The 24797-nt window shown below is 44.4% G+C and overlaps 1 protein-coding gene across 1 annotated transcript in view; it reads right to left on the reverse strand.

The window, feature by feature from the left end:
- LOC147895979 (uncharacterized) overlaps window positions 1–24797 on the reverse strand; it is a 100302-nt gene that overhangs the window by 57438 nt on the left and 18067 nt on the right. Inside the window, exons 2-3 of the mRNA XM_087382663.1 lie at window positions 7943–8509; window positions 7757–7813 (exon numbers count right to left, since the gene is read on the reverse strand). Of these exons, the coding sequence (XP_087238789.1) occupies window positions 7757–7813; window positions 7943–8509 (624 nt within the window). The remainder of the gene's footprint in view (window positions 1–7756; window positions 7814–7942; window positions 8510–24797) is intronic.

Raw genomic sequence — 24797 nt, forward strand, 5'->3', positions numbered from 1 at the left:
ATTAATCACGTGAAGCACATGACAGTGGCCAAGAGTATCTGGGAGCACTTGGCATCCCTACATAATAGAACCTCTCCCATGAAGAGGATTTTCCTGGAAGTCGAGATGCGATTTGTTGGATCCCAAGAATTCGTCATCGATGCGGAAGCACATCAACAAGTTACAGGAACTTATGCAGATGGATGTCAAGACAGCTTTCTTGCATGGGGATTTGCATGAGGAAATTTACATGGTGCAGCCGGAAGGCTTTGAAGAAAAGGGCAAAGAGCATTTAGTTTGCAAGCTGAAGAAGAGTCTCTATGGTATTAAGCAAGCACCTAGAGAATGGTATCAGAAGTTTGATGCTTTCATTCGGTCCCAGGGTTTTAGAAGGAGTGAAATTGATCACTGCCTCTACACTAAAAGGGCTAAGGATAATAGCCCGATAATCTTGGCACTATATGTGGATGATATGCTATTGGCTAGCAAGAATACTTATGAGCTAGATGCATTAAAGGCCAAGTTGCATGAGGCCTTTGATATGAAGGATTTGGGACTTGCAGGTCATATTCTTGGTATGCGCATCACGCGTGATCAGAGTAGGAAACTCCTTTGGCTTTCACAAAAAGAGTATGTTACAAAAGTATTGCAGCGTTTCAATATGGAGGGGGGGAAGGTAGTGAGTACTCCATTGCCTCCATATGTGAAACTAAGTCATACAGATAGTCCCAAATCAAATGAGGAAAGGACCATGATGGCCAAGGTTCCTTATGCATCAGCAGTTGGGAGTCTTATGTATGCTATGATAGCTACTAGACCAGACATTGCATTTGCAATGGGAGTTGTTAGCCGGTATATGGCTAATCCAGGAAAGAGGCATTGGGAGGCAGTTAAGTGCATCATGAGGTACATGAAGGGTACTAAAGAGATGTGCATCTGCTTTGGTAGAGGAGACATGCGTGTACTTGGGTACATAGATTCAGACTATGCAGGGCATGTGGATAGTAGGAGATCCACTTCTGGTTATGTGTTCACATTTGCAGGTGGTGCAGTGTCGTGGATGTCTCGCGCACAGAAGTGCGTTGCTTTGTCTACCACAGAGGCTGAGTATGTTGCAGCCACAAGAGATCCCCCAGGTAGGAAAGCAGATATCTTCCGAGGACATGGCCATAACTCTCTTGTCCCAGTTTACCTCTTAATATGGGGCCTTGTATTCGCCCTTAATCACAAGTAGGATGAATGCGTTGACTTGGGAGGAACTGGTCCCAATAGTGCCTGACCAGGAGGAGCGATTTGTAGATCATACCTATGAAAGTCTGCCTGAGGCTTTGTCAACTGAGCAAAAGGAAGAAAGCAGTTGACAACAAAAGAACGAGAAGCACTCAAGGCATCTCGAACGTGCAACCGTTGTGGCCAGAAAGGTCATTATTGGTGTCCCCAACGAAACAATGAGGGGACCAATAACCACTTAGACAATGTTACCACCGCAATGACATATACTCCATCCTTCTAGTAGCACAAGGCATGATACGTTGCCAACAGGCTTTCCGGATCTAGATGGAGAATTGCTTGTTTGTTTGCGGCAACGGAACCTGCCAATCAGGTGCATGGGGAAGGGAGTCATTGATCGAGGCAGGCTTTCAGGCAGGACCTAGAACCACAAGGAGTTGTTACCGTTGACTTAGGTGGCAGTATGTTATCAGTATTTAGTTTGTTTGGACGTTATGACCTGGCAAATCCAGAGGGGGTGTCGTAGTGTTTTGCTGCAGCTATTGTCTAATGAGCTGGTGGAGATTTGGATGGGTCAGTAGATTGCTAGTGCGGAATCCAGACACAATTGATTGATCCTTGTGAGCTGTTATATGCCCGTTGTCATTGGAGCACTACTCTATGTCCCAACTTGGACTTGAGAGGGGGCTTCAGAGGGTGCTATCTAGCTCTGAGATACAGATACCCATGCAAGGAAGCAGACCTTGCACCGGTGGCAGTATTAGTTGGATTCTTGTCTGAGTAGTACCTTCTATTGGAGTGATATACCAATACCAGCAATTGGATTGTTGTACCAGATGACCCATTGTACCCTCTGAGCAATAATTCCAGGTTTCCAGCGATTGTGCTAAGAGGGTTCGCACCAAGAGGGGGCTTCTTCGACAATATCTATGGCAGTCTTCAGCGATGGAGTATCACACGACAGATTCCTCCATTTGTTCCAACGGCACACCCAGGAGTCTGTGCTCCATCCAGTAGTAGCTGAGAGGGGGTGTTGGAGGTCAACATCTCCTGATGTCACCTTAGTGAGAGAGGGCCAGTGCTTGTGGGTGTGCCCGTCCCCCATGAGGCTAGGTTGGCCTTGTTATGGGTGTGCCCGTCCTCCGTGAGAATAGAGTATGAGCAAACCACGGCGGCTCAGATCCAGTCTAGTACGGACCGTATGTATACGATGGTGGTTGGCTATGGAATTGTCCTTGGTAGGCCAGGAGAGGTGGCCTTGTAGGCAGTCCTGTGGGGCAACATCTCCGACTGTCAAGTCGGTTTGGCAGGCCCTAGCAGAGGCGTGCTTTGCTGAGGTGGTCCAACCTACTGGTCGGCCACGTAGCAACCTCTATATGGTTGCGGGGCAGCCTTCTTGTGGTGGGTCCCAGGGCAGAGGGAGTTGGCACCCTAGAGGTGTAGTAGAGCTATTAGCAAGCCCTTTATAGAGGGCAAAGGGGGGTCGGTCCCCCAGCATATGAGCCGCCCAGGGAGAGCAGTTGTCGGCTCCCCTTCATGCTAACCGACCAAAGAGAGGCTGGGGCTATTTATAGGCCCGAATCCTCGGTGTCTTGTCATCTCATTGTGGAGGCTGTTGAGCAATTGTGCCCAACTCTTGAGCAGCATGTTGTGCAGAGGTTTTCCCCTAGGTGTAGAGGGGATTTTGCCAGAGATCACTTGCAATTCTCACGTTTCCTTCTCTCCCTCTCAGTGTGGTGTGTGTGAGGTGTGCTCTCTCTCTCCATTTCTGTTCATTTCCGCTGCACTTCTCACAATATGCACTCACACATACAAATCCACACACCCACATACTTGAGCATCCATTTATACAAAGGGCTTCGTACAGAGTTTCTGTCGGCACTCCGGAGGTGAAGGGCAAACTCTGACGTGACGAAGGTTAGTAGTGAAGGAGAAAGCTAGTCAAAAAGTGTTCAAATGAATGTGAAAACAATATGGACAGAGACATTTTCTGAGGATAGGCTTGCAGCCTCCTCTTGGCACATTGCAATTGAGCAGACCCATAAGATGCTTAAAAGGGTGAGATAAGGGCTCAGAGAATGGTCAATTTGCAAACTTGAGATTTTCTGCCAGACAAGGGAATGTTATGGATCAAGAGTTGATAAAGGCAAGGAGGGACTTCAGGGAAGGGCAAGTAAAGAACCTTTCAAGCTAATCAGGAGAAAGAGGATCAATGAGGAGGTGCAACAGAAGAGGACTGATGATACTCTTGAAAGTAACTCAATGTTGAGTCCATCTTCTGTTGATACTTCTATCTTCAAAGACCTCTGACACTTGAGGAACTCAAGGATGCTGTCAAGGTTATGGCTGATGGGAAGACTCTAGGGGAGGATGGCCTTACTCCTATGGCAAGAAAGTGTTAGGGAAGAGTCCCTTCCCTGCCATGTTAATGGAGTGGTTATTAAACTCATCCCTAAAGAAGGGGCCAAGAATGAATTAAAATTTTGGAGGCACCTCACTAGGCTGAACTGTAGCTACCAAATCTCTTTCCCTTAGGATCCAAAAAAGAATGGACACTTGGATTTTAAAGGAGCGGAAGGGGTTCATTAAGGGCAGACACCTGCTAAAAGCCATAATAAATATCTAGGAAGGATGTGAATATGCCAAGGAGACCAAGTAGGACATATGTTTTTTCCTTGAAGTGGATTTTGATAAGGCATATGATAGATTGGAATGGGATTTTCTCATCCAGTCCCTCCCAGATATGGGTCTAAGACTGCTCTTTGTTTCTTATGTGAGACTCCTCTTAACAAATGCTTCAGCTGAAATTTGTGTCAATGGAGAAATGAGTCAGGCCTTCCCTCTAAAGAGATCAATAAGGGAAGGATACCACCTGGCACCTTTACTTTTTGCTATTTAGCAGACTCTTTAGGGTGGCTTATTCAAAACCAAGTCAAAGAGGGTGCTATCAGGGGCATAGTGTTAAACAGCTTGTATGCCAACAATTTGCAAATGACACTAATTTCACACCAAGAAACATTGTTCAAGATATCCAGGGCGTAATGAATTGTTTGAACACCTTTTGTAAAGCTTCTCGTTCTAGAATCAATCACTCTAAGACTGGATATGTCACACTCAAGGGGGGAGAACAGGATCTTCTTAAAGGTTGGGGTTGCCACAAGATACTCAAAGGAACAGTGTTCAAACTCCTAGGTATTCACATGGGTTTTGACATTACTATGAAACAACGGTGGGATTGGTTCATGGATAGATTTCAAATGAAGCTTGACAGATTGAGAGAATTTCAAGCTAATCTTGCAAGTACAAGGCTAGTACTAAACCATCGTATCTATCCCATTGCTATCTTTTATCTCTCTTGCTGGGCCCTCTCTAAATCAAGCCTTGACAGGTTTATCACAATTTGTAGATCTTTCCTATGGGGAGAAAATGCTAGAATCTCTAAGGAAAGATGGACCCAATGCATCAAGCCCAAAGAGGAAGGAGGCCTGGGGGTAATAGACATTGAATTAGCTGCCAGGAAACTTTCTGCTTCTTGGGTTCTTAATCCTCATTGGGACTGCGCTCAACTCTTGCTTAGAAATCTGAGCCTCCTAAGACCTTGTAGGGTACCTAGGTGGAAAAACTACCCTACCCTCTCTGCTCTTTGCAATCTTTAACCTTGCAAAGCAAAGGGGAGTCCACTCTGGCAATCCATGTGGAAAGCTTTTGAGGAGATAAAAACCCAAATCTTACATTCTAGTAAAGGGGCTTTTCATGGCCATTGACTCAAGTCTCTGTGATTTTCAGAGACGCCTATCTCAATGATGATGACTTTGTGAATGCCAGCATCCTTTTCAAGAAAGGTCTTCAATGTTGGGAGCAACTGTGGAACAAGGAACTTTTTAGATGGAAAACTTGGTAGAAGATCAAAAGAGCGTTTGCACTCAACAACCAGCATCAAAACCTTGTCTTGAGCAGGCTGGAACTATGGCAAAAGGATACCCAGTGTAAGGGAGGAAACCACCTTGTTTACAGCAGGGAATTCAGCTGGGTGGGCAGTACTCTTTTTTTTCCCATTCCTACTCCAACTACTAACATAGATTACCTTTTTAAGATTTTAAACTCCATGTGGAAGCTCTATAACAGTGGGACAAATGGAAGAACAGATTCTCTACGGTGTGGAACAAGAAGATCCTTGAGAAAATGTCTGCTCTTCTATGGCTAATTTTACATAAAACTGCTTGGACTAATGTAAAAGGCATGATTATTGGAAAGGAGATGGCAAATGCAAACGGTGTCCGGGATCAAATGAGGATATTTTTCACCTTTTTGTTGCATGGGAACATATCAGTTGGAAAGCCATTTTGCTAGGAGATACAATTAGAAGCAAACAAGACAATGGGGCTCAGATTAGGGCACATGCTTTATGGTTCATTTGGTTATCCAGGGATAATTTCAATTTAATGATTCTATCTTAGTTACTTATGCTCATTTTTTATCTTGGTGGGACACTAAAAAAAGAGACTTGACTCCATAATAGACCACTTCAACCAGACTCATCTGCAGCTTAAAAGGACCTAAATGAACACATTAAAATATGCCCACTTGGGTGCTCATTCCAGGCTACCCAGGAAGTATACCAAAGAGCTTGACACTATCAATCAGTTCACGGATGGTACTTGTCACACTGCTGGACCCTCTGCTATTTCTGGACCCTCTGGTGCTGGACCCTCTGGAGCTGTACCCTCTGTTGCTGCTGTTCCATTTTTTGTTGGACCATCTTGAGCTGCCGGTCCTTGCTGAACACATTAAAAGATGCCCACTACAGGTGCTCATGCTATCACGGATGATTTGCAGTAAGCCATCAATTCCTCACCAAATCATACAGGCTGAGTTTGGGTGATCTCCACTACAGCTAGATGCTGCATTTCAGGTTATCACATATCTGTACCGAGTCAAAGAGTATGGGGATTACCCTTCCGGATGCAAGAGGCTACCATGGTTGGCATTGTCTTCCTCTATGACACTCTCAGCAGGAGGTGACCAGAGATGCTAATATGCACGCACAGAGAGATGGTTTGAGACATTGGGACTCCACATGGATAGACTCCCTCCCTTCCAGTACAGTTTGGATGCTCCTTTCTCCCCCCTCACGTCACACAATGTCAACCAGGTGATCCGTGAGGATCTCTTACAGCTACACACATTCCAGACCTGGTTGGCACCGAGCAAACTCCCAGTAAAGCTAGCTTCTACAGAGATCACTGCTTACATATCACAGATGAGAGTTTCATTGATCCACCAAGGTACATGCGGATCCACTTACCCCACTCATTGAGGATCTCTATTGGGCAGTCTGGGTCTCTACACATAGACTTCGTATAGAGAGCGGCAGGACAGAGCATCTACCTAGGGAGAGGCGCTTATGCACATTATGCGATATGCAGGAGGTTGAGACAGAGGAGCACTTCATCTTTAGGTGTCCCATCTATTATGAGATCCGCAGGCGTTTCTACTGTCTCTTCAGAGATAGTTATGGGGCCCTGTCCCGATTCCTCTCCTATCCAGATCAGAGATGCTTGGCAGGCTTCATTCATGAGGTAGTTAGGCACCGCGAGAGGATACTTCAATCACGGAGATATAAGCAGACTTCTTCCTAGGCAGACCCCTCCCAGAGCTCTATCATGGAGTTCTTTCAGCCAGATCTCTTGGACACGAGACCTCGACATGATCGGGACTCAGAGCCAGTGACTCAACAGCTAAGACAGAGGGTAGACGCAAAGATTACACTCGGGGATATCGCCTCCATGTTCACCATCGGAGCCCGTCCGACAAAGGTTACTGTAGCCCTTGTTAGGCGTAGAGCTATGACCAGGAGACGTCATAGGACCGCACCCTCGAGTGGCCGACAACACTCTATCGCCGACTTCCTGCCTCCAGTGCCTCATTCACCTATGACGTCCTGATGAGGATGAGGATGATGATGTGACTGATTTGTAGTTCGATCACTGACATGACTATGTTGTACTTGGTACTTAGAACTATCATTATACATTATGCATTGGTGTGGATGCTCGTTTAGTAGCTCCACCCTCACAGCTTGATTGTACCAGGGTTTCAAAGTCTCATAGACCCATCGGTCTTCCAAAGACTTTAATAAACTTTCTTTGTTGGACTGGCTTCTGGTCCCTCTGTTACAGCTGCTGGACAGTCTATTGCTACTGCTCGACCCTCTGCTGGACTCTATTCTTGACTTTATGATGGTGGACCGTCTATTGCAGGACTCATGCTCTCTCTGTTGCTGGACACCCTGCTGATCACTCTGATGGACCAACTATTGGTGGACACCTGTTTTTATGTATACACTTGTTGCTGCTTCTCCCCTTGGGGGGCTGGTGTTTTGCACAAATCTTGGATATGGAAGGACTGATCTTTTGAACCAATGTTAAAATAATACAAATACTTCTTTTGCCCCAAGAAAAATAGTAGTCCACATTCTCTTCATTCAAGCTACAAACATGCTGTTGTAACCCTTATACTTGCTTAATTTGAAATGATAAAGCAATACCTGAAGCAAATAACCCCTTTCTCATATATTGATGGGGTTGAAGATCGAGCTGTTGTTCTGTCAGACAAACATTGGCATCAACATTCCATAAGAGAAATTCATCATTAAAAGTTTAATGACACACTAATCACAATAGAAAGCAAAGAAGATAGCAGATGCGTCTCAAAATATCACAGGTACACTCACCGTACTTTCTCTACCATAACCTCCCGATTCAGATCACGGCAATGTTCAAAAATAACCATAAGCCAATTTTTGTAGCGCTTCCAGAATTGATCAACAATCTTCCACATGCTTCTTCCAACCAAACCTTCGTGCAATCCTTGATCTTCAGGTATTGAAGCAAAGTCTAATGGTGTTTTGCTTAAAATATTTCTTAGATCTTGGTTACTTGTAATAGAATCAAGTTCAGATGTGCAAGAATTATGATTACAACGGAAAGGGCATAAAGACTGAGAGATCTTATCAGCTTCTTTCTCAACTTCTCTCATCAATGTGACTGCTATGCAATCCGCCCTCTCAGCAAACGCCACTCCAAAAAATTCATACAAAACAGTCCAATCATGGATGGTCATTTTACGTATGAGGCCACCAATCGACTTAGAATTGTATGGATCACTAGGCCTCCCAGTTTCCCACCATGCATGTAGAGCAGATCTCAAGTGATCAAAACCTTTCCAAAAATATGCATACTTAGAGGCGACCCTTTTCTGCACTTGAGCTGACAAAGCATTGTTCTTCACAATTCCCCACCTGTTAGTATGTCAATACAAGGTTATATATCCATTCAAAAACGCAGCTTTCTTCCAAAACTTAAATATTAGCAGCACGAGTCAAACAGGATATATAATAGGGCCTTCTTCTTAGTCCACTCAAGACATAAACAAGGACATCATGACCTGCATCCTTAGCCCTTGCGAGCATCTCTTGCACCTAGAGCCCCCTTGTGCACAGCCTCTCCAGCCCTCACCACAGTCTTCCAGCTCCCGTAGCCCTTCTGCCCAGCCTCCCCAGGCCCACCACCCCCCCGGGCCCACCACACACACACACAAAAGTCAAACTCCCCCCAGTTCCCTCATCTCACCCAAAGCCCCTGCTCCCCCAGCCAGATCAGGAGTCAAAACAGCCAGAGGGCTTTGCAGCTCAAGCCCATATGGAAGAGCAGAAGGTCCCAGCTACCACTCCTGCCATCTTGACTGCAACAAAGGGACTATCATACTTTGCCATCACCTCTGCCATGACACCCACCCCCTATGCAATGGCCTACCAGAGACAGCGGAGCAAACTTGCATTGGGATTAGACCCACAAGAACAGATCTATATTTTACAGCAGGAGCTTGAGAAGTTAAGCCTTGACTTGCCTCCTTGGAGAAGGAAGTACTTAACATAAGAAGCAATGGAAAACAGGAGGTAGGTAATGGAGAAATGTAATGCAGCAGCACCTGCACAGCAGTTGGTATCCATGGTTCAAAATATGGTTACCACCCAGCTCAAGTCCATGAAGCATGAAATTAGGGAAGTAGTAGAAATAAAATCATTACATGAGACGTGTATGGGGAGGTAAAAGAACAAGAAACAAGGGCTACCAATGCCTTGAGTCTACGCATAGGGAGCTGCCTGACTGTTGGTATGCCAAAGATGGGTGCACGGCAGAAAATATTGATCTCATTAAGAGAAAACCCCCCCCAGATTGAATGGGGTTCAGACGACATACTTTGTGTCCTCCGAAACGGGACATGAGTATGAGTAAGCAAACTAACAAGCTGAAAGGTACTAGGGTAGAAGTTGGCCAGCTAGTGGTAAGGAGGATTTGGAAGATCACTATAGGTGGAGCTGAAGCCCAAAGACACAATTGATGCTGAGGGCAAAAGTGTACAAATACAAAACTACAGGAAGTGAGAGCAAGAGCGAGAAAGAAAGAAAGAAAGAAAGAAAGTTTATTAAAGTCTTCGGAAGACCGATGGGTCTATGAGACTGTGAAAATCCTGATACAACAAGCTGTGGTAGTGTAGCTACTAACCGAGCATCCATACCAATGCAAAATGCAAAAATGCAGAATGGCAGTACTAAGTCCTAAGTACAACATAGTCATGTCAATGGTCGACTATATATCAATCTCAGCATCATCATCCTCAGCAACAGCAAGATATCACGATGGATGAGGCAGTGGAGGCATGAAGTCGGCAATAGAGTGTTGTCGGCCACTCAGAGGTGCGGTCCCGGCACGTCTCCTGGTCGTAGCTCTGCATCATACCAGGGCTATTGTGACCCCCGTCAGTTGGGCTCCCACTATATGGGGATTGTACCTCGAGGCGTAGCAAGCTACCATGGATAGCTCTATCCTCTTCTATGGCACTTGTAGCAGGAGGATATCAGAGGTGCTAGTATGCACGTACAGAGAGATGGTTTGAGCGACTGGGGCTCCACATGTATAGACTACCTCCCTTCCAGTATAGCATGGATGCTCCGTTTTCTCCCCTCTTATCACACGAGGTCAACCAGGTTATCCGTGAGGATCTACTACAGCTACACACTTTTCGGACCTGGTTGGGACCGAGTGAACTCCCAGTGAAGCTTAGCTTCTACAGAGATCACTTCTTACATATCACAACGGAGGGTTTCATTGACCCACCAAGATACACACAGATTCACCTACCCCACTGGCTGAGGATCTCTCTTGGGCAGTTCCAGGTCTCTTCACACAGACTTCGCATCGAGAGCGGCAGAGCAGAGCGACTACCCAGGGAGCAGCACATATGCACATTGTGTGACATACAAGGGGTTGAGACGGAGGAGCATTTCATCTTCAGGTGTCCTGTGTACTATGAGATCTGAGGACGTTTCCACAGCCTGTTCAGGGATAGTTATGGGATTTTAGCCCGTTTCCTCTCCTACCCAGACCAGTGGTGTTTGGCAGGTTTCATTCAAGAGGCACTTAGACACCGTGAGAGGATACTCCAAGCACGGAGAGGAGCAGACTTCTTCCTCGGTTGATCCTTCTCAAAGCTCTATCACGGAGTTCTTTCAGTTAGATCACATGGACCCCAACGAGACGAGGCCTCGACATGACCGTGACCCGGAGCCCGTGACCCGACAACTCAAACAGAGGGTCGACACACAGATCACACTTGGAGACATCCTCGGTACAGATATGTGATGACCTGAAATGCAACATCTAGCTGTAAAGGGGGTGACCCAAACTCAGCCTGAATGATCTGGTGAGGAACGGATGACTTACCACGAATCATCCGTGATAACATGAGAACCTGTAGCCACTCCACCCGAACAACCTGACGTAATATAGGTAAGCATCTGTGTTGAGGCATCTCACTGCAAACTTTAATAGGATAATGTCATGTGGAATAGATCTCTTCCCTAAGATCATGCGGGAGAGCATCATGACTGTTGTGGATGCAAGGAGCAACGGAATAGAGATGGGATGCAAGAGAGCAAATAACAACTGAAGGAACTAAGAGTACTTGCAAATAGATTGTGAAGAAAGTACAAGAGTGGCCAATGTATGGCTTCAAAGTCAATTGGTTCCTTAGGACTAGTCCTAACTAGCCTCCAAGGCCATACTAGGGCTAAGAATTAGCAAACCTTCTGGATACATCTTAGGTATACATGAAAACTATACCATGGTTGTACATGTTCGTCCAAGATGGATATAGGAACCTATGATAGTATAGGAAGATCAACATCATGTAGTAAAATGGTACCAAGTGTAAGGCATGTCAAAAAGCCTCAAACTTGGGTCGTGGTAGAGCCTTCATGAAGAGATCTGCTAAGTTATCCTCCGTGGGAATGTAGGACCTTTGTATATCTCCAACTGATAGTTGTTGTCGAACGTAATGATAGTACCTCAGTGTGCTCGTACGTGCATGAAACATAGGGTTACATGCAACAGCCAAGCACTCTGGCTATCGGTGTAGATGATAGTGGAAGTGTTATGGCTTACATGAAGATCTGAAAGTAACTTGCGTAGCCAGACACATTCTATGTAGCTGTGAAATCTGCCCTGTACTTAGGTTCACAACTGGAAGTAGGAACTATAGGTTTCTTCTTGCTATAGATGATTGTATAAGTGTTCTGCTGACATGAAGATCTGGAAGTAACTTGCATAGCCAAACACATTCTATGTAGCTGTGAAAGCTGCCATGTACTTAGGTTCACAACTGGAAGTAGCAACTATAGGTTGCTTCTTGCTATAGATGATTGTAGAAGTGTTCTGCTGACATGAAGATCTGGAAGTAACTTGCATAGCCAAACACATTCTATGTAGCTGTGAAAGCTGTCATGTACTTAGCGTTTCTTACTGAACCAAGAGATGCATGAAGAGCCAGGTATGAAATAGTTTGCATTGTGCGACACACGGGTGTCATATCAAACTGCCCAATCACTATCCATGAATGCATGCAAAACCAGTGAAGACTGATCACCCCCTAGAATAGTCCCAAATGCTGTGTGGCCTTCAAGTAACCGAAGACCTACTTCTATGCCTACCAATGCTGTGTGCTGAGCTTGTGCGTGTACTGCTTAACTGGGAATGCTTAACTGGGAAACGGCGTGCTGCTTGGTATGACATAAGTAAATAAGGCAGCCCACACCCTACTGATAGAGAGTGGCATCAAATGAGGCACTCTAATCCTCAGAAGAGAAATGGAAGCCAGGTTCCAATGGAGTAGAAACCGGCTTACAATCCTCAAATCGGTAGCGCTACAAGAGCTATCCAATATATTTGGATTGACTTATTATTATGCCCCCCTCAACATTAGCAAACTGGATGACCAAATAGTAGTGCAACCTGTCCCTATCTGGTCTGCAATCTATGCAATTTTTTGCGCGTTGGGACCACTGATAAGCATGTCATCCACATAAGAATTAAAACCAAAAATCCTAATTCACTCTTCCAGACATAAGGAGTGGCCTCTATAGGGTTGTTAGGAAAACCAAGGCATAGAAAAAAAGAATGTATCTTGGCATACCACGAAAAACCATGGAGGGCCTTTTTCAGCCGGCATGTGAAATACGTGATTTCAGAACCTTCAACTTCAAATCTTGGAGGTAGGGTGGCATAAACCTCTCCCCTTGTCAATCCCCATGAAGGAAAGCGGTCTTAAGGTCCTTCAAATCCTGGAGGTAGGGTGGCATAAACCTCTCCCCTTGTCAATCCCCATGAAGGAAAGCGGTCTTAAGGTCTAGCTGGTGTACCTCCCAATGCCTATGGGATGCCAGAGCAACTACGCACCGAATGGTTGTAATGCATACGTGGGAGCGAATGTCTCGGCAAAGTCAATGCCATGTTGCTAGGCATAGCCTTTCGCAACAATGTGGGCTTTGTAACTGTCAACACTGCCATAAGCTTTGCGCTTCATTTTGTACACCCACTTAGTTCCTATGGCACGCTTGTTGGCAGGCAAGTCACACAACTCCCAAGTGCTAATAGCATGAATAGAATCAAGTTCAGCTCTCATGGCCTGCATCCATTCATTGCTTTCAAATGCATTTCAGTGACATAGAGGTTCCTCATTAAAGGTAGTGGCAATCAATACAACATCAAGCTCAAGCAAATTGCCACGCATCTGTCTTTGTGCACCAAGAGCCACCTTGGCACTGTCTTTTGCTGTCTAGAACCTCAGGAGGCTGAGTGCTGCTAGAAGCATGTGGAGGTTGACCTTGCAAAAGCTTCTGAATCAACAATAGATTGAAAGAGGGGCAATAAGCTATCAAACACATCTAAGGCATCCACATTAGGCTGTCTTTTGCAGTCCACCCAAGGTAAGGCTGCGCGTTCAGCAAACATAACATCCCTACTAACAATAACCTTCCATGTAGTGCGCTGAAACAACCTGTAACCTTTGCTTTGTGAGTTATAGCCTATGAAGATGCATTTGACAGCCTTATCCTTGCAATTTATGCCTCAGCTGAGAAGATAATGGCAAAGGTCCAAACACCCTCATGTGAGAAAGCACAAGCTTACGACCTGTCCATTCCTCATAAGGTGTGATTTTCTTCAATATCCTAGTAGGTGCCCAATTCAGCACATAGTTTGCACGCACAAGAGCATCTACCCAAAATTTATTAGGCAAAGACTTGCCTTTAAGCATACACCTCGCCACTTCCATTAAGGACTAGTTCTTCCACTCTGAAATACCATTCTATTGCGGGGTGTAAAGAGGAGTGCATTGATGATTGACCGGCTGCTAAGAGATATACTCACCCGCCTTATCTATACAGAGCCATGGCTAAAAATTTCTTAAAGCACGCAAAAACATCAGACTTGGCCTTGAGAGAATAGACCCATGTGTGTCTCGTGTAGTCATTCACAAAAGTGAGAAAACAATAGAAACCCCCAAGAGAAGCTGTCTGCATCGGATCACAAACATCATTGTGCACTACCATGCATGTCACCCATTTCGTATGGGATACGTTTGTGTCCAACCTAAAAGCTCGGTTTCTGCCGCCTCAGTATATGATGAATCTGGAAGATCTCCCCTAGGGATCCAATGGTTCCAAGAGTACTCACATGTGCTCGATTGGCCGCACGATTCCTTCACGATTGTTGAAGGACTACCTGAAACAGACATTATCCGCGAGGACAAAAGTATTCAAGGTGTTCCTCTGATTTCCCACATCCAAGCATCTCGCGCTATTCGCAAAGGTGCATGCGTGTGCTTGTGTATGTCCGCTCCTAGCTGAATGCAATACAACAAAGCTCCTCCTTTGGGACAGACATGGCTCTCATCCAGTACTTCCAATGTGTCATGCTCTGAGACAATCTACCCCTGCAACTTCCGCCTCACAGACCAGAGGACCATCGCATCGAGTTAGTCCCAAACTCTACCCCAGTAAGTTTGTTTCTGTATCGTTTATCTAAATCTATGAAGGGGAAGTTAAAACAACAGTTGACTCAGTTACTGCGTGATGGGTTTATCTGGCCATCTTCATCACAATTTGCGGCTTCAATATTATTTGTCCAGAAAAAGGATAAGTCAGCACGATTATGTGTCGACTATATGGCACTCAATAAGATTACAATCAGCAATAAATTGCCAATGCCCCGCTTTGAATACAACTTAGAGCGACTGAATGATACAAAATATTTTTCTAAGATAGACCTTAAGAGTGGTTATCATCAGGTCCGAATATTTGACATTGAAGTCTCAAAGACAGCATTCAGGATAGATCGAGCCATGAGTTCATAGTCATGACATTTGGTCTGATAAATGCTCTGCCAAAGTTCAATAAAATGATGTCGTAGGTATTTGGTGAACATATAGGAGTGTGCCTATTCATCTTTTAGTAGATGATATCTTGATCTTCTCAACCACACCGGAGCAGCACTTGAAGTGCGGAAAGCCCTTCAGCTTTTGTGTGATAATCAGCCCTATCTCAATGCCAAAAAAGGTGAATCTGGGCCGATAGAAATACAGTATCTAGGCGATATCATCAGCGCAGACGGCATCCGCATAGAGTTCAAGCCATTACAAGCTAGGCAGTCCCCACGACGGCTCAAGAGATCCAATCCTTTGTTGGCTTTGCCAGGCCTACAGCAATCAAATAAAAGTGGGAGCAGTATCTTCCGTTCGTACAAGCCATACTAAATGATACATATTCTTCGAACATTGGTCGTACATCTTATGAAGTAGCTTTGGGCAAGAGGTTCTCCTCACTCCTCACCACAATGATCTCCCCATCTCTTGAAGCTAGCAAGACATGGTAGAGATTATGGAGACAATTAACGACCGCCTCGCCAAAGCACAAGTAACATATACACGTCAAGCCGCCAAGCCCCATTGAAATGTCCATTACAAAGAGGGTGCTTGGATTTATTTAAGGATCATCAAGCAAAGGTTGAAACAAGTGGGCAAGCGATGCCCCAAGCTCTCCTTCAAAAGCTTTGAAAAGTTGCAACTTCCAGATAGTTGGACGATGCACAATGTCTTTCACATCTCGTGGTTGAAGCCTTATATTGGCCCAGCACTCACTGATATCGCAGATGAGCAGCAACCCGAAGTGATCACCGATGCAGAAGTTATAGAGCCAAAGCAGATTCTCATCCATAAACGGAAGCATGGGTCAGGACAATGCATCCACGAATTCTACACCAACTTTACAAATCGAGGACCCATGAAGCGGTTTGGTTAGATGAAAGTTTTTTTCAAGAGTTCCCACAGATATTGGTGGAGTACTTGGAAGCAATGCAATTACCGCTAAGTTAAGGAGGAGGGAATGTCACATGGACCCCTGCACTTGGGTGCAAGGTGACACTTGGCTACATCGACACGTGCTAGTAGATCCCCAAAATAGGTGATTTTGTTGTATGCCGTGACCCCTTTGTGAGCCCTACTCCAGGGAAAGTTGAGCAGGAGCTACATAGCTCAGTCTCTCAAACCATAGGACAAGTCTGTGTTCACTAGTACCCACTGGAGAACAATAGGCAAAGTGTTTCCATCTTAAGGTTTAGTTAGGTCTAGAGGTCTTAGCCTAGGGTAGGAGCTCAGAAGGGCCCCCAAGGGCTGGCCTATGGAAGAAGGCAGGAGCAGCCAAGGTAGGAGCCTCACAAGGGCCCCTGAGGCAGCTCCAAGCGAAGGGAAAAGGGCTAGGGAAGGCGCCTTATATAGGCTGCATTTTCCCCTCCCTATGCAGCCCATTGGGCTAGGCTTTAAGGCCCAACCAACCAGCCAACTAGCCGACTGGCTGGTCGGCTATCTAGGGCTGGCTGGGTCGGCCTAGCATGGGCCTAGGCATCCCTCTGAACCCAGCAAGTCTTCTGCACTGAAGGAGGATCTGGTGCAGCAATTGTAGTAGAGCTGGATGTGGTTGTAGTAGCAGTAGCACCCCTATAGTGAATGAGGTGGCAGGAGATGCCTATGGCTGAGTGACAGGTCTAGTCTCTAATCCAGATACAATGCCCCAAAAATTTTTAGATACCAAGAAGTGGCACACCAAGTACGACCACATGGGGTAATTGATACCATCAAGTATGTCTTCTCTGCTGAAGGAGGATCTGGTGCAGCAATAGTAGTAGAGCCAGAAGTGGTTGTAGTAGTAGTAGCACCTCCTATAGTCTCTAATCCAGATACAATGCCCCAAAAATTTTTAGATACCAAGAAGTGGCACACCAAGTACGACCACATGGGGTAATTGATATCATCAAGTATGTCTTCTCTGCTGAAGGAGGATCTGGTGCAGCAATAGTAGTAGAGCCAGAAGTGGTTGTAGTAGTAGTAGCACCTCCTATAGTGAATGAGGTGGCAGGAAATGCCTATGGCTGAGTGACAGGTCTAGTCTCTGATCCAGATTCAAGGCCCCAAAATTTCTTGGATACCAAAGAGTGTCACACCAAGTACGACCAAAAGGGTAATTGGTACCATCAAGTATGTCTTCAACTGAACTGAAATCGTTCTAAACAGCCACGTTGGCCATTGCAAATGAAAGTCCCCAAAAAGAAAAGTGCCCTGCAAATGTCGAAGCCCCAAGGCTATTACTGCAATAAGCAGGCTGTTCAAATGTTGACACTATATCTGCAAATGTCATCCTGAAGAACAGCAAAAGCTCTGCAAATGTGGATGCCCAATGAATTGCTCAAACAGTGAGCAAAATGCAAAAGACTATCCTACAATATATGACTACAATAATCTGTAAATGTCAATGCACCAAAAGCACAAAACTGCCCTGTAAATGCTTATCCAGCCCTCAAATCTGCTCAAAAGTGACCTGAAATCGAACCCCAAGGCAAAGGGGATGATTGCAAGTGTCAATCCTGCAAAAGCCCCAATTTTCCCAAAAAGACAGTATGCCAGAAAAGAGGTGCTCAATGTCACTGTACAAGCATCTAATCTCAGCAATAAACTGTCACTGGCCTCAAAAAGCCCCAAAATCTGCCAAATCACACTGCTAAAAATAGCAAATGTCTGCAAATCTCAAGTGGAAAAAAGCTTGAAAACTGTCCAATGCCAAAAGCCCAAATTTGTGACAGGTCAAGCAGTCAGAAAGTCAACAGATTTGACTAAATCTGCAAATGCAACCTGTGAACTAAAAAGTGTACAGAGGCTAGAGCTGTACGACGAAAGCCCACGAAACAATCGTGACTGCTGTGTGGCGCTGAATAGGAAATGCCGAAATGGCATCGTGGGTCTGGTACAGGTCATGGATGGGGCGAAGCAGTAGAACTAAGGCAAAATGGTGAAATGTCATAGCGGGTGAGGCAAAGTGGCATCGTGGGTCTGAATCGAGCACACATCAGCGAAATGGTTGTCGATGTTGCAGACGCAAATGCTGTAGCAGGTCACGGGTATAATGTCGAGCTACTATATATGTCGAGCTACTATATCGCCAAAATTTTCCTACCCCGGACTAATGCTTGAAGCATGCAGAACCAAGGCGAAATGGCGGCGCGGGTCTGAATCGAACATACGCAGGCAAAATGGTTGTCGATGTTGCAGAAACACTATCCTCCAATCACGACAATGAGGCATATGCCCTCTAGTCAACCTTGCCTAATTTCATGGTAAAGTTGCAGCCTATGAAAATGCACCCCAAGTATACATATGATCTGACTATCTCAACCGGCTCCCCTACAATTGTGAGAGCCTCACATTGAAGCTGGGTTTCATTAGTGTTGAAAATCATAACACTAGAATATATCCAATCAGGGAAAAAAAAAATGAATAGAAAAATAATATGAGAGAGAGAGAGAGAGAGGAGGAGGAAATCAAACTCAGCCTTCAAAGCCTGCACTATCCTAAGCGAGGCGTACAAAACGAGCAATGGACAAGAGTGTTCAACCTTCAAGATCAATTGATCACAATGAGAATAGAGGACGGACAATCAATGCACAACAGTGTCACCAAAGATTACTTGGCGAAGATAAGCCATAATGTAGATACGAATGCACAATCCATGTGCCTAGGGAATATGCTTTTACAAAGCTTCAAATCACTTGTCCCAGTGTGACCATGGATTCATCAAAACTGCTCACCTACAACGAGAGGGGCCACTAGCATCTTGAAACTGCAAAAATTCTGCTTAAGAAAAAGCTGTGAGATCCTCATCTTAGCACCAATAGTTGCTTCTCTAGGTGCGGCCAAGCATCAGCAGCTGCCATTAAGATGTCCAAATGATGAACACAGCCATTTAAGCCTCGCCAATTGTCATCCTGCTACAACAACATGTATCCACTCGCTTGATAATATTTCTTTTTGTTTTTCAATAGTATGCTTATGACATGCATGCTGCCACATGTGTGGGACAGGTGGACTGACCTGCCAGCCCAGATTCCATGTGGCAGTCTGCCACGTGTCACTCCCAAACACCCTAAAATTTCAAAGTTGTCAGAAGTGTCTGGGGGCAGGTTGTGGGCTGTCCTCTTTGGGACTGCAGCCCACCAAAAATCTAGGACAAGTATCCACCTTCCACTCTGGGCCTTGGGGGGGGGGGGGGGGGGGGGGGAGGGGGGGGCTGAGCCTATAAAAGAAGGCCTCTCCCCTTCATTCCCTACATAAAAAAATTCGTCACTTTTCTTCTCCCTCCTTTTGGTTGATGCAGAAAAACCTCTCCAGCTCCTTGGGTGCAGCCAGCTTCTCCCTAGGCCATTCTCTCACCTCAGCAGCACTTTCTCTCTCTAAAGCAGCACACTCTCTCTCTACAGTTCCAGCCCCTCCTCTCCAGAAATCTGCCCTTTCTCAACTCTTCTGGAGCAGCAGCAACATCCTCTCTCCTTCTCCTAGCCTGGAGCAGCCACAGCCCCTTTCTCTCTCCTGCTGCAGTCTTTCTCTCTCTCCTGTAGAATTTCTCTCTCTACTGTTCCAACCCCTTCCCTTTGCAGAAATCTGCCTTTCTCTGCACCTCTGGAACAGCAGCAGCTCCTCTCTTACATCCCCTCCCTTGGGGTCAGCATTGGCACTCTCTCTCTACAGCTATCACTCCATAAAGGCTTTCTCTCTCTAGCCTACAGGCTGTTATTCTGAGCTGTTCTCATTCCAGCCCCATTTCCACACTCTCCTCACCCAAGGGAGCTTCAGAAGCATCAAGGACTTCATCTACAAAAGGATCAAGTCACGAAGGGGGTCTGTATTGTCAAGTTTATCTCATTCACAGCACTATTACATGTTGTTTCTACTATCTTTCTAGAAACTAGTGCTTGCCTCTAATGTTGGATGTAAGTGGTGATTGTTACAAGCTTCTTCCTTGTGGATTGGGCAAGCCAAGAGTTGAAACCTAAGCTTGGAGTCCTCCTTTCTGTTGTTTGTCTTGTAAATATGCTCTTGAGTCTTGTATCTAGGTCCTAGGCTTTCACTGAGTTCATCAGTTTGGAAGGTGCATTGCACCTTGGTCTTGTATCTCCATTTTCAAGAATAAAGTTGTGACGCTCCAATTTTGTATATGAAATATTTTGGAAGATATATCACTGATAGTGTTCAAAAAGGATGGTTTTGATGTTTTGAAGGTTTTGGAAAAGTTTGGTGTTGGTCGAAAAATTTTGGTTTTTGTCCATTATGGTGTCGGCTGGATTTTGCGGCTTGATTTTGAGTTGGTTAGAGAAATAATTTGAAGAAATTCTGTATGAGAGAGTTTTAGATCTCGTTGAGTAGAAAAACTTTGTCCTAGTGAAAAATTTGTGGTTCACTCGTTTGCATGCCTGTATGGAGGTCAGAGTTGCTAACAAAGTGGTTTTGAGCTAAAAGTGCATCTAGATTTCCGTGTCAAGAGTTGCAGGCATTAGACGGAGGTCGAGACGGAAGAATTAGCCATGAAAGGTCAAATACAAAGGGAAAGAAGAGAGTCCGATCTTCGAGATGAGCTATTGAGCTTGTCCATTGGATCTATGAGGCAGGCGTGGTGATGCTCCGAACAGGGCCGTTTTCATGCCCTTCAAAAAATTTAATTTTTTTTTAAAAAAAAAATTTAAGAGACACGTCGAGATTCCGTACGCGTTTGCTATCATAAGCGCATGCTAAAAGAAGGTGAAAAGCACACACACGCTTTTCGAGAAAAAGCTATTTTTGGCCGATTTTGGAGGCTTTTGGCCGCTTATTTTGGAATCGTGAAAGGCTATAAAAGAAGAGAAGATTGTGAGAAGGAGAACACACAATCCAACGCATGCATATCGAGGCTGAGAGAAAGAGAAGAGAAGGCACGCATCTCGAGGTTGCTCGAGTGAAGAGAAGGCGCACATACCGAGGCGCTGAGAGCACACGAATCGAGGCAACGCAAAGAAGAAGACAAGATCAAGATATTTTGAGAGCACGCGAATCGAGGCAACGCAAAGAAGAAGACAAGATCAAGATATTTTGAGAGTGAGAGTAAGAGTGAGAGTGAGAGTGTGATTGAGATTTGATCATCTGATTTGAACATCTTCATGCGAGTGAGAGTGAGAGTGAGAGTGCTCGGGGGTGGACGGGTGGTATCGAGCTCCTTCACGGAGTGATTCTTCTCCAAAATTATAGTAAAGACTCATCAGTTTGATTCATACTGCAATCTCTCTTCTTGTTCATTCGTGATTATTATCTTGCTACAATTTTGATCGTGATTGTGAAAGAACGGTGCGTGACAAGTGGTATCAGAGCACGGTTTCGATGGCAGACAACGAGGCAATTATGAAGAAACTAGAAGAACAAGATTCATTGATTCGAAGGCTAACCATGGAATTAAATAGATTGTCCAAAGGAAAAGGCGTAGCGGATGATGGAGCTAGTGGTGGTGCTGCTAGCAGAAATTTAGAAGATGAAGAGGTCTATGTCGAGCTTGGTGCCGGGGTACGGAGCCGAAAGAGACAAAGAGGTGAGGAAGATGTTGCCGAATCTGTTCTTTTGCAAGTTTTTAAGAAAGCGAAACTCTCTGAATTTGATGGTGAGAAGAAGACCGGGGAAGATTTGGAAGCGTGGCTCGAAGAACTTGAAGATTTCTTTGCTCTACGAGAGTTTGATGAAGCGGGAAAGACTAAGATCGCGGCACTACAGTTACGTGGAGTTGCAAAACTATGGTGGAAGTCACATGTGCGAATCCGACAACGTCAAGATCAACCCATCACATCGGCTGAATTCAGAACTGCAGCTGAAAAGAGGTATTGTTCTCCACATTATTATATGGAAAAGAAGATGGAGTTCTATAATTTTAAGCAAGTACAAGAGGGAAAACGTAATCTCTCTGTGGATGAGTATAAAGAGAAGTTCCTGCGATTACATAAGTACGCACCTGAGGTCACAGGTGAAGCTCTTACTCACAAATTGTGGAAGGGCTTAAGGAAGATCTTTTATATATGATGAAAGGAACAGAATCAAGTGATTTCTTGGATGCTTTGGCTAAGGCCGAAAACTTTGAAAAGATGGAGGAATATAACCTAAGAAAGATAGCAAAATCAAACTTCATTCCAACAGGTCATCGTTTTCAAGGGTCACAATTTTCAGGTATGCCTCAACGAAAACCTCATTATTCGAATATGCCTAGATTTCAAGAGAGGAGTAGCCAACCTGGCTACAATCAAGTGGGAAGGCCAAACTTTAATAACCGAAATCAGAATCAGAATCAAAATCAAAATCAAGGAAATAAAGGAGTTTCAAATCAGAAAACCCAAGAAAACGCACCTTGGAAAAGTGATCCAGAGTTTATTGAACGGGCAAGAAGATTGGGATTATGTTTCCGATGTGGTGAGCAAGGTCACCGAACATTTGAGTGCCCGAATAAAGTAAAATTTAATTTTATGAAAGGACCAATGATGGGAGCAAAGACGAATCAGACGAATCCAACCATCGACGAAGCGGGGGACAAAGGTAAGTGCTTGGAACCTATGAGATGTATGGCATTTTCCGCAGCTCATATGCATGCGTCTGTGATTAAAGTGATGGGGAAAATTGGGAATCAAAACATAAGTTTTCTTATTGACTCTGGTAGCACTCATTGTTTTATATCCCCGAAATTCCTCAAGACTCTAAACGTAGAAATTAGGGATCAAGTCAGAAGACCAGTCCAACTTGCTAATGGAAAATTACATTATACTCAAGGGCTTCTAGAAAATCTTTCCTTCAGTTTAGCACAGAGGAAGAGTAAGGGAGATTTTTATGTTATTGAGATGGGGAAGTGTGACGCTATTATTGGAATGGATTGGTTAAATGTAAACAAAGCAATTATTGATTGTGGAGAAAGGACCGTTAGTTTTCTTAATGAAGATGGCAAAGATAAAATTATTCAAGGAGAAGAAAGAGATAGTAAAGCTTCTCTCATATCAGCCATGAAATTGCTGCGAGGAGTAAGACAGGGCTGTGACACATTCCTCATCTTTGCTGATAAGTTAAAGGAGGGAAGTGAAGATGAGACAGTACCACACTATGTTACAAAACTCCTTGAAGAATTTTCCGATGTGTTTCCTGATGATTTACCTGGGATGCCACCGCCTAGACATCTTCATCATGCTATAGAGTTAGAACTAGGCACAAGTCCTTATTGTCGGGCTCCCTATAGATTTAATGTGGATGAACTAAAGGAGTTAAAGCTTCAACTGGATGACTTGTTGAAGAAAGGGTTTATAAAGCCTAGCGTTTCTCCTTGGGGTGCTCCAGTCTTATTTCAAAAGAAAAAGGATGGAACTTATAGGCTTTGCATTAACTATAGAGGATTGAATCGGCATACTATAAAGAAAAGTACCCTCTACCTCACATTGATGGATTGTTGACTCAATTAAATGGTGCCACAGTGTTCTCTAAAATTAATTTGCGATCTGGTTACCATCAGATTCGTATTAAGGAGGAGGACATTCCTAAAACTGCTTTTAGAACTCGCTATGGCCATTATGAATTTATTGTGCTTGCTTTTGGCTTGACCAATGCACCCGCTACCTTCATGTGTCTAATGAATGATGTATTCCGTGAGTATTTAGATGACTTCATTCTCGTTTTCTTGGACGACATTTTTGTATATTCTAAGAATGGGGAACAACATGAACAACATCTAAGGAAAACACTTGAAAAGTTACGGGAGCATAAACTTTATGGGAAAAAGAGCAAATGTTTCTTCGCTAAAGACAAGCTTGTGTATTTGGGTCGTGTGATTTCAAAAGATGGTATTCATATTGATCCTGACAAAGCAAGGCTTATTTCGGAGTGGCCTAGACCGAAAAATGTAAGGGAGGTAAGAGGCTTTATTGGCTTAGCACAATATGAGAGAAAACATATCAAAGATTTCTCAAAAATAGCCTCTCCACTACTGATTTGACAAAACTTGACAAGCAGTTTATATGGACGGAGAAGTGTCAACAAGCTTTTGATACTATATAAGACAAAGTGGCTGAAAATTGTATTCTCAAGATACCCGAGATGGGTAAACCTTTTGTAGTGACATGTGATGCTAGTGGTACCCAACTTGGATGTGTACTTTCTCAAGATGGTCGTGTAGTGGAATATGAGTCTCGAAAATTAAGGAAGCATGAAGAGAACTATCCCACGCATGATCTCAAATTGGCTGCCGTTGTTCATGCATTAAAACATTGGAGACACTTTCTACTTGGTGTAAAGTTTGAACTTCGAACGGATCATGAAAGTTTGAAGTATCTCTTCACTCAACCATTATTGAATAATAGGCAAAGAGGATGGATGAATCTTCTTTCCAAGTATGACTTTGAGATTAAGTACATTGAGGGAAAGGAGAATACGGTGGCTGATGCTTTAAGTAGAAGACCTTTCGTGAATGCCATTACCCTTGTTCGTTCCGATCTTGCAGAAAACATTAAAAATGAACTTGAACATGATGTTTTTTACGCACCTATTCTTCAAAAGATTGCTCAAACACCTTGTGAAAAGATTGAAGGAAAGTTTCATTTGGTGAATGGTAAATTATATTGCCATGATACACTTTGTGTACCATGTGATTCACCTTTGAGATGGAAAATCTTGTATGATTGTCACGATGCTCCATTTTCGGGACATGTTGGATATAACAAAACATACAGCAAGGTTCGAAAATCATTTTATTGGCCTGCACTAAAGCGTGATGTTCGTCGTTATGTCCAAGAATGCTTACAATGTCAACAAGTGAAGGTGAAACA

This window comes from Dipteris shenzhenensis, chromosome 12, assembly GCF_047967505.1.
Source record: "Dipteris shenzhenensis isolate YYH24624 ecotype China chromosome 12, Dip_SZ_1.0, whole genome shotgun sequence".
In the NCBI taxonomy this organism is placed as follows: domain Eukaryota; kingdom Viridiplantae; phylum Streptophyta; class Polypodiopsida; order Gleicheniales; family Dipteridaceae; genus Dipteris; species Dipteris shenzhenensis.